The 11,342-nt window shown below is 42.6% G+C and overlaps 1 protein-coding gene across 1 annotated transcript; it reads left to right on the plus strand.

Annotated features, from left to right (window-relative positions):
• The first annotated feature begins 761 nt into the window (after positions 1 to 761).
• LOC145109018 (U-box domain-containing protein 19-like) lies at positions 762 to 3,185 on the plus strand. Its single transcript, XM_079046118.1, has 2 exons — positions 762 to 1,139; positions 2,090 to 3,185. The coding sequence occupies exons 1-2, from the start codon at positions 841 to 843 to the stop codon at positions 2,949 to 2,951; spliced, it is 1,161 nt and encodes a 386-aa protein (XP_078902244.1). The 5' UTR covers positions 762 to 840; the 3' UTR covers positions 2,952 to 3,185.
• Positions 3,186 to 11,342: the final 8,157 nt, after the last annotated feature.

Raw genomic sequence — 11,342 nt, forward strand, 5'->3', positions numbered from 1 at the left:
GTTGTTGGATTGGATCGCATAGGAGAGGGATCTAACGATGTTGTATCGATGGTCCCATTTTAGGAGTTATGATCTATGATTTTCGATGAGTGTGACGGGAAAGTAAGTGACCCACAGATCTACACGTCATATGCAGAACCTACAACACCCTCTTTTAACCTCCATTTTTTCGAGATGGGTTATACTTGAATCCATTTGCTTGTTGAAGGTCAAAATTATAAGGATATGAAGGTCGATAATGTATTTTTAGGTTAGCGTGTACTGATGGAGTTTGGAACAGAGGATGAAGAGGAATGATGTCAGACATAGGGTGGAACGATAGACGGCGATGGCCATAGAGGTGGACTTTCAGGGGAGAAAGATTATATTTCGATGGTCCCATACATCAGGCTTGAGTTTGACATGAGTAAAAGGAAAATGGGATGGGTAATAAGAGTGTGTGACCCACATATTTAATTATCAAATTTTCAAATAATAATAACATTAATAATAATAAAGGATATATAAAACCAAAAAGTGCAATACAGTCTTTTAAAATTGGCATTGACCAAACGTGCAACAAAATTATACATTAGGAATGGTCGAAGTTTAAAAAAATGTTATGGACCAAACCCATAAATTCACCCAAACTATAAAGACTATATGTGTAATTTACCCTTTTATTAATTTTTATTCAAAAAAAAAAAAAAAAAAAAAAAAACTTTTGCTTAACGCCACGGCAGCACTTGTCACGTTACCTCTCCACCTTACATTCTCTCTCCCCTCCGTTTTAAACACAATAAACCCCTCCACCACTTCACTCGTATTCTCTCCCCTCCTCGTCGTCGGTGGTATTTCCACATGGATCCCCACCTCACCACCACCACCTCCGTCTCCCCCGCCGTCGTCACCGCAGATCATACACCGACAACCGCTTCCATCACTCACACCCTCACTCTCATCCACGACAACAACCATGATCTTTTTACCAAAATCCAAGCCGCTAAAGAGATCCGTCGACTCACCAAAACCTCCCAGCGCTGCCGTCGTCAGTTTTCCGACGCCATCGTCCCCCTCGTCTCCATGCTCCGGTCTCCTTCCCTTGAAGCCAAGGCCGCCGCCCTCCTCGCTCTCCTTAACCTCGCCGTACAGGACGAAACGTAAGTATTTTTTTTTTAAATCAGATTTTGTTGATCGTGTTTTGGAATTCAGATTGTGGTTTGCGTAACTGTGTCACTTTCTATGCTTTCTCTTTTTTCATCGGATTCATCAATTTAGCAAAAAGGGGAAGACAATAGTATTAAAGTATGTGTTTATGTGTCTGCTTTTTTTATCACAATCAATCTTCCGATTGGTTACATGTAAAAAGGCAATTAGATCAAATCGAAGCCTAATCTGGAGCATGATAAGGTTAACTTTTTTTTTTTCTGCAAATCATGAATTATTGACGTAATCTATCAATGATTTACAAAGCAATTTTGTTTGATTGATCTTCAAAGTAATCTATTTGTTTGATTGATTCAGTTTGAAGTTAACTGTGGTGGTTGAAATACGTGCCCTACTTTTGTTCCTAGGATTCATTAATGGCACTGATGAAGACGCAATTCAAACTATTTTCTGAACTGAGTTCCTAAAATGATATTGAAGAAAATCTTTTGTGTATTTTCTGCCAAAAATAGCTAACAAACAAGAAATTTTGGGGAACTATATATGACTTATTCATGTTTCAAGGAGTGGGAAGAACTTAAATTGAAATTTCTTGTTCTTGACTTCTTTCATGGTGTTTGATGATTCTTGTGTTAAAGAGACCAAAAAAGATTCGAAAGTGAGTACACTAAACTACCAAATTTGTACACATCAAAAATCTTTGAAAATACTATGCATTTTCTTGATATTGGTTAAATGGAATTGTCTTTTCAGTTCAACCCCATGTGCATATCAGTTTTACTGGTGGATAATGTTATAGAATCTGATTCTTATGATTTATGGATATAACGTTTTATGCTTTTTCTCATTTCTTACTCTTCCTTTTATTTCCTTTTTACCTTTTACTTCCATCTTCTACATGAAGCTAAAAATAAAAATAAAAATTATATCTTTTTGGTTCTAGGAACAAGATTAGTATCGTGGACGCCGGCGCATTAGAACAAATTGTGAGTTTGTTTGAATTAAAGAACACAAACATGCAAGAACACGCCACGGCATTATTAGCGACACTTTCAGCATCCGTCGCAAAAAGATCGACAATCGGAAAATCAGGGTCGATTCCATTTCTTGTAAAGATCATCGACACAGGAACCCCACAAGCTAAATTCGACGCCGTTTTAGCACTTTCAAATCTCTCATCCGAATCCGATAATCTCAAAATCATCCTCGAATCGAATCCTATACCTAACCTAGTACAAATCCTTAAAACCTCAAAAAAATCCTCGAAAATCTCTGAAAAATCCACCGCTCTTCTAGAAGCGTTAGTCGGTTTCGAAGACGGAAGAGTTGCGCTAACTTCGGAAGACGGCGGAGTGTTAGCAGTCGTCGAGGTTCTCGAACGTGGATCCCCACAAAACCGGGAACACGCAGTAGGGACACTTTTAACTATGTGTGAAACCGACAGGTGTAGATATCGTGAGCCGATTCTGAAAGAAGGTGTCATTCCGGGGCTCTTGGAGCTTACTGTTCAGGGAACCTTAAACTCCCAGAAAAAAGCGCACACGCTCCTTCGATTACTCCGAGAATCGCCGTACCCTAGATCGGAAATGGAACCTGACACGTTGGAAAACATCGTGTGCGACATAATTTCGCAGATCGAAGGAGAAGAGCAATCGGGAAATGCGAAACAAATGCTGGCGGATATGGTGCAAGTTAGCATGGAGCAGAGTTTGAGACATTTACAGCAACGGGCTTTGGTTTGTACGCCTTCGGATTTACCGATTGCTAGTAATTGTGGGTCCAAAGTTTCTTTAAATTATAAGTGATTTTTATTTATATATATTTTTGGGTTGTTTTTTGTTTTTTGTTTTTATTTTTATTTTCCATGAATATATCATGGAAATTGTGATATTGGGGTCTCGATGATAGGGATTATTAAGAAGAAGCCAGTCCAGGCCTTTTGGGTTTGATGGGTATCATGTGACTGGTAATTGTTGATAAAGAAAAATGTCAAAAAAATGTTTATTATTATTATTAATATAAAAAAGTGAATTTGTGTATTGAGATATTTTTTGGAATTATCTAGTTTTTATGTTTATGATCTTTTATGATTCTTAAATTTGGACCAGTGTCGGCAATTAGATAGAACCGATATGGTCGACACAACTAGACAAGGTAAGGCTGACCAAAGTCAACACCATGTAGTTATGTGTAATATGGGTTAAATATTAGATGAGTGCTCATAATTTAGTTTGTGACGTTTTTGTTTTTTTTACCCAATTGAGATAAATTTCATGTGGAGAATATGTCATAGCGAATGATCCCCGACATTTATCTTATGTTTCTTTTTCAATGAACATGAGAAAATGACTTTATATTAACACGTCTTTGATGTTTTATCCGTTTAAAAGAAATTTGATGTGGAAGTATGTGGCTTAATTACCAAGATTGGTGGATTATCATGACACGTCTGTATATTTATGTCTTATTCCACATAAAAAGATATCGAAAAAGAGATCTCGCTTAAGAAAAAATTGTTTTGTCTAAGTCCAACCACGTAGTAAAAAATCAATAATTCTTTTCGTAAACGATTAGACATTAGTAATATTTATCTGACTCAAATCTTACTTGGATTGATCATATTATAACATTCTGTTAAAGTTATTGAATTTAAAGGAAATTTGGTGAACTAGATGCAATTGTTAATGTGATAGATTTAATTATGTAAAAATTATATAATATTAATGATACTTTTGTTTGGTCTAGTTTCAATCTATTGTATTTGGCCCTCACTCCATGGTGGGCTCACAACACTTATTTTGTACTTTTGTTCATTGGTACGTTTTTAGAGGCATCCCTTCCTATTGTTTTTAAAGGCATCCCTTCCTAATGTTTTTGGTAATATTGTATTGTTTTAGCATTAAACTAAATCATTTTTTTTGTTCAAGAAAAAACAACGTACAACTTATAATAACAATTATAATATATTAAATATGTTTGAAATTTATGAAAATTCATTAAAAGACCATCCCCTGACCCCCATCCCCGCAAGTTGCACTGAGGGGATAATATCGGGTGTCAAATTAATTCCTCATATTTGACTTTGACTTTGTTTTATTCATTCAATGGTTTATGCAAAGGTAGGCGCCCTAACACATCTAACAGTTTGTTGTAATGGAGTCGCCAAAAATAGAAAGCTATTTGTAAAGTAGTTTTATGATATAAAAGAATTGGTTGAAGTATTATAAAAATGATATTTATATAGTTATTAGAAAATAAATAAGTTTGACCTAACTGATACATCGTATTTTAAAGTAAGCTAGACATGTATTCATTATTTTCGTGGTAGGCTTATAGCATACTCATATGTTGTGTTTGGTTACATTCGACAATTTTTGTGGTCTTGTTCATTGTTCAATGAAGAGTTTAGGCAAAACGAACATTGGGTGGGATATATACCTCTTAAAAGCGACAAAAGTAGTAAATATAGTGTAAATTAGTGTTATGCAATGTAAATTATTATAATATGGTTATGAAATATTGAAATATGTGCATAAAATGTTTGTTACTCTATTTTTTACATTATGATTAATACTAAAAATATTTTAGGTATATTCTTATTGTAACATCTCAAAAATTACAACCCAAAAATTACATTTTTAAAGTTACTAAATCCATAACCCAAAACATCATCAGTTTCAAAAGCAATGTGTACATACGGTGATTATAGTATTTAAACAAAATCCGACATAGAAAAGTGTTATCAGAGCTTAAGTCCCAAAATCTCTACTGCGGAAAATCATAGTGTGATGTGATGCGATCATGCCGACCCTTTTCCCTTCGAGCTAGAAGTACCTGAAACACAAATTGAAACTGTAAGCATAAAGCTTAGTAAGTTCCCCTCACCATACCACATACAATAAACATACTGCCAAGCATATCCGGGTGCTGGCTTACCCCTTCGGTCTATTTCAACCGGATATTGTCGAGCATATTTGGGTGCTCGACCTGCCCTTTCGGTCTATTTCAACCGGATAATGTCGAGCATATATGGGTGTTCGACCTGCCCATTCGATCTATTTCAACCGGATGTCGGGTCTATTTCACCCCTACCACTACTACATAATATCTCACATAATTCACAGGATCATCAAACATTACATGCACAGCCGATAATTATCACAAAAACAATCATCATGCCCACTCATAACTAATGGGCCGACCTTGATGCCTTCGACCCATAAATTCTAGGAAATGAGACTCACCTCAACTGTAGGTGTAATAACGTACTCGTCGAATGACTCGTGAACTCCCCCCCCCCCCTATCACACATCATAAATTTCTAATTAGCTAACAAATTATGACTTCAACCCTAATTCATGTCTTAAGGCAAAGATTCCCTAATTCTTGCCTTATTGGGCCTCTTCCTCCTAAGGCCCAATTTCGAACAACCCAAAAGTGCCCAAGCCCAAACAATTAAATTCTAAGGCCCAAATATCATCCGCCAACCCTAGGCCCATAGGTCTTCATCCACGGATGGGCTTGGGCCCAACAAGCCCAGGCCCAACAAATCAAGGCCCAACAATTATTTTTGTATTCTACATGTGTACGCGCGGCATACTCTACATGTATGCCTAACGTACGCTGGTCTTGACCTGACTCGGGTGGTTGACCCAGTACGCGCAGCGTACCAGGGAGTACGCCCAGTGTACTGACCAGCCAACCCAAGAACCCTCTTGTGACTTAATCCATTGAGTCCTAACGTCCAGAATGTAGATCTAGGTCCCTAAGAACGTCCTAAGCCATAAAGTCATAAACTTTATGCTTTTGCATGCATGGATGGGGATTAAGACATAGATTAAGTCCATAAACACACTTAGTTGGTACCTAGCACTTGCATGGTTGAGGCTAAACCATCAAGGTCTGATTTTTATGGCTCTTAACACTTCGAAGAGCCTAAAAGGACAGCTCATATGGACTGAAAACTCATCTACTCAAGGAACCTCAACTATGGGACCAAAATATAACATAAAACACCCCAAAACTAGATCTAAGCATGCAATGGTCAAGGTTTAAGCTTTATACCTCAAATAGGCCAGAAATGATGCCAAACTTCTGGATCTACAAGCCCTCTTCACGTCCTTGCTTCTTCTCCAAACTCCTTCTTCAACACCACCAAATAACACCAAAAATGCACAGAGTAAGCTCAAAATGCATGCAAGAGGTCTAGGGTTCAGTTCTAACACTCTACGGGTGATGGAGGCTGAGAGAATGAGGGTTAGGAGGGACATAAGGTCTTTAAATAGGGTGTAAACCCTAAAATTTAGGATTTGCTTCTGGCCAGACTATGCCCAACGTACATAGGGACTTCCCCCGATTCGCGCCTCACTTATGTACACCGTGCGTACACTATATACACCCAGCGTACGACCCTTTCCCATATATATTGATATTTTTTTAATGAGCAGCAAAAGAAGGTACCTGGCAACTCGTGCATTACAAATCTCCCCCACTTGAATTAGACTTCGTCCTCGAAGTCTACTGTTGCTGCTGCTGGAAATAGCTTCGGGTAATGCACCCTCATCTTGTCCTTTAGCTCCCACGTCCCTTCTGAGCCCTTACGGTGCTGCCACTGCACCTTCACCATCTCGACCCTTTTGTTCCTCAGTTCCTTCGTCTTCCTGTCGAGAATTGCTATTGGCCTCTCAATGTAGTTCAGGCGGTCATCCACCTGAATGTCCTCCAAAGGAATCACCGCTGAATCATCAACTAAGCACTTCCGCAGCTGGGATACATGAAAAGTGTTGTGGATCTGCCTGAGCTCCTCCGGAAGATCTAGTCGGTACACCACCTTGCCCACCTGGGCTATAATCCTGAAGGGTCTGATATACCTGGGGCCCAACTTGCCCCGCTTCCTGAAGCGAATGACACCTTTCCGAGGTGACACCTTCAGGCGGACCATATCCCTGACCTGGAACTCTAGGTCCGATCGGCGTCTGTCGGCGTAGCTCTTCTGCCGACTCTGAGCCATCTGGAGTCTACTCCAGACCTGCTGAATCAACTCGGTCTTCTTGAGTGCCACCTCGATACTCCCCATGACTCGCTGACCGACCTCACCCCAATATATCGGGGTTCTGTACTACCTCCCATAAAGCATCTCAAAGGGAGGCCGGTCGATGCTGGTGTGGTAGCTATTGTTATATGAAAACTCGACCAACGGGAGGTGTGTATCCCAGCTACCACCAAAATACATAACGCACGCTGCCAGCATACCCTCCAATGTCTGGATGGTCTGCTCACTCTGACCATCCGTCTGCGGGTGGAAGGTCGTGCTGAAGTGTAGACGAGAACCCAGCTCGTCATGAAATTTCTTCAAGAATATGGAAGTGAACCGCACGTCTCTGTCGGAAATCACAGAAACTGGCACCCCATGTCGAGCCACGACCTCCCTGACATAGATATATGCCAACTTCTCGCAGAAATACTCTCGTGGATTGGAAAGAAATGGGCGCTCTTAGTCAATTGATCCATGATGACCCATATCGCATCGACTCCTCGCGCCATCCGTGGCAACTTTGTAATGAAGTCCATGGTAATCTCCTCTCATTTCCACACTAGGATGTCTAACAGATGCATCTTGCCGTGAGGCCTCTGGTGCTTGGCCTTGACCTTCCTGCAGGTCAAGCACCTTTCGACATACCAAGCTACATCCCGCTTCATCTAGGGCCACCCGTAATCAGGACAAAGATCTCTATACATCTCCGTCGCCCCGTGATGGATGGAAAATATGGATTTGTGCACCTCCTCCATCAGGATTTGGCGCACGCTGCCTGAGTACGGGACCCACACTCTCCGATGGAGTGTCAATAAACCTCGGCTATCATAATCGAATGAGGAAATCTGACCCACGATGTGCTCACTCTTCCGGTGCTCCTCCTTCATAGCCTCCAAATGGACCTCCCGAATCCGGTCCAGAAGCGGAGTCACCATTGTCATCCTCAGGAAGATATCCCTGATCGGAGCCGCGACTTCCTTGTGGCTAAGAGCATCGGCCACTACATTGGCCTTCCCTGGTTGGTAAAGGATTTCACAATCGTAGTCCTTTACCACGTCCAGCCACCGACGCCGCCTTATGTTCAGAATTGGCTAATCCATCAAATATCTCAGACTCTTGTGATCCGTGTAAATAGTACAACGGACCCCATTGAGGTAGTGTCTCCAAATCTTGAGGGCAAAGACCACTGCCCCGAACTCTAAATCATACGTCGGGTAATTCGCCTCGTGAGGCTTTAGTTGCCTCGAGGCGGAAGCGATGACGTGCCCACTCTGCATCAAGACTGCGCCTAAGCCCGAAATAGACGCTTCACAATAAACTAAGAAATCCTCGACACCCTCTGGAAGGTTCAAAATCGACGCCTTACATAACTTCTGCCTCAAAGTCTGAAACGTTGGCTGTTGCTCAGGCCCCCAGCGGAAAAGAACAATCTTCTTCGTCAATCAGGTCAGGGGTACTGCTATCTTGGAGAAATCCTGAATAAATCTCCGATAGTATCCAGCTAGCCCAAGGAAGCTCCGAATCTCAGATGGAGACCTCGGAACCTCCCATCTCATCACGGCCTCCACCTTGGCCGGATAGACCAGAATATCGTTCTGGTTGACAAGGTACCCCAGAAACTGCACCTCGCGCAACCAGAACTCGCACTTGGAGAACTTCGCGTAAAGCCTCTCCCTACTCAGGGTATCCAACACATCTCGCAAGTGCTCCCCATGTGCTCATGGGTCTTGGAATAGACCAGGATATCATCAATAAATACTATCACCGACCGATCCAACATTAGCCTGCACACGCGGTTCATGAGGTCCATGAACGCGGCTGAGGCATTGGTGAGCCCAAAAGGCATCACCACGAACTCGTAATGACCATAACGAGTCCGAAAGGCTGTCTTCTGCACATCATCCTCCTTGACCCTCATCTGGTGGTATATCGAGCGCAAATCAATCTTGGAAAATCAAGACGCCCCCTTGAAGCTGGTCCAATAAATCATTGATCCCCGAGAGTGGATAAAGGTTCTTCACCATTAGCTTGTTCAACTCCCGATAGTCAATACACATCCGGTGCGGCCCATCCTTCTTCTTCACAAACGGGATCGGTGCACCCCAAGGTGAGCTACTCGGCCGGATAAATCCCTTGTCTAACAACTCCTGCAGTTGTGTAGACAACTCCTGCATCTCTCGTGGGGCTAATCGATTGGTGCCTTGGCTATTGGGGCTGCACCGGGAACCAGATCGATCCGGTACTCCACCTGCTTCTTTGAAGGCACTCCGGGTTAAATCCTCCGGAAACCCGTCCAGGTAATCTCGAATAACTGGCACCCCATCAACCGTCACTCTATCCTGCTCCCGAGTATCCATAACATAAGCGACAAAACCAGAGAAACCCTGATGGAGATAGCGTCTGGCCCTAGGAGTTGAACATAAAATGGGGCCGCGTTGAGCTCCCACTCCCTAGACCACCAACTCTCCCCCACTTGGGGTCCGCACACGCACTAGCTGGTGCTCACAATCAATCACTTCCCTATTGGGGCTCGACCAATCCATCCCTACTATGACCTTGTTCCCGTGCAGAGGGATAGGAACCAAGTCAATAGAGCAACACCCGCCGCACATCCTCAAAACACAACCCCGATGGACCCTCAATGCTCAGACGGATCGCTCATGTGCAATCTCAACCTCTAACGGGTAGTCTAACATACTCGGAGATCTGGAAAACCTCTTGTTGAGCGCAAGAGATACGAAAGATCGGGTGGCTCCCGAGTCGAACAACACCAAAACAGGAATATCGTTCACATGGAACGATCCTAGAACAAAACACATAAAATATGAGTATCGAAATCGGCATAAAATAAAAGTTAAGGGAAAGAAACATACCCGTCACCATATCAGGTGCGGCCCGCGCCTCCTCAGCGGTCAACTGAAAGGCTCGACTCCTCACCACTGGAGCATCCGTCTTTGTGACAACTAGAAAATTTTGGATCAAACCAAGTCTAAGGGGTCTTGTGTAACATCCGGATTTCCAGGTACATTAATTATTCAGTTATTTTTGGAGATTTTGGGAGAGACTCGGCGAGTTGATGCTTAGACTCGCCGAGTAGAGCCGCGAATTTCCATCCGGGTTAATGACCGGACTCGGCGAGTCCATACGTGGACTCGGCGAGTCCACGCTGTTTAATGAAACCCTAATTTCTCGGGTTTGGGACCTATTTAAAGGCCCTTATGGCCGTCATTTGAGGTCACCAGTCCATAGAGAGAAACCCTAGAGTGCTGGAGCGTTTTGAGAGAGAAAGGAAGTCATTCTTGACCATTGAGGTGTTGTTTAGCAAGAAGAAGGAGGTCCTAGCCAAGAGGAAGCAAAGGAGGTTGCTATTCTGAGGATTTGAAGCTAAGATCATTGCATTTGAGGTATTACTTCGACCCTTCTTCTGTTTTATGAAGAATATGTGGATTTAGGGTTTCTTGAGCCCTTTTCTAGATTGATTTGATGTCCAAATAGCCCCTTCTGGTGATGAGGCTTTAGATCTGGATCCATAGAGGTCCAGAGAGCCTTACTCATCAAGCTTTATGGAGAACAATGGAGGTCATGACCTTGGGTTAAGGTATTTGGGGCTAAATCATCATATATGGTCATATGGATGTTGCATGAGCATCAAGATTGAGACTTTACGTGATTATAGTGGTTGGAAAGGCCAGATCTATGGATTAGAGGAACAGATCTGACCTCAGAAGGTCGTTTGAGTGTGAGCATGGAATGTACTCGCCGAGTCCATGAGAAGACTCGACGAGTTGAGTCGGGTTGCCCCGCGACTCGCGATCTGTGACGACCCGTGGAGTATAGGGTTGACTCAGTGAGTCAAGAGAGGACCAGGGGCGAAGAGGTCAGGCGTGTACTCGCCGAGTCACCTTTGTGCACTCGGCGAGTAGGGTCAACTGTGACCGTTGACTTTCGTTGACTTTTAGGGTTTCGGTCAACAGTTGGACTTTTGAGTCAAGGAGGGGTAAAATGGTCTTTTACCCTTCTGAGGGATCATAGAAGGTGGTGTAATCTAGCCTTTGAGAGCCATTACTTATTGAGGATATTTTGTATGTGATTAGGCGGGGGCTAGATCAGTAGATTCGTGTGCGAGATCATCCGAGATACCCGAGGTGAGTCTTCTCACTAT

Source organism: Lactuca virosa, chromosome 4 (assembly GCF_052849685.1).
Source record: "Lactuca virosa cultivar CGN04683 chromosome 4, Lactuca_virosa_CGN04683_v6, whole genome shotgun sequence".
Lineage (NCBI taxonomy): Eukaryota > Viridiplantae > Streptophyta > Magnoliopsida > Asterales > Asteraceae > Lactuca > Lactuca virosa.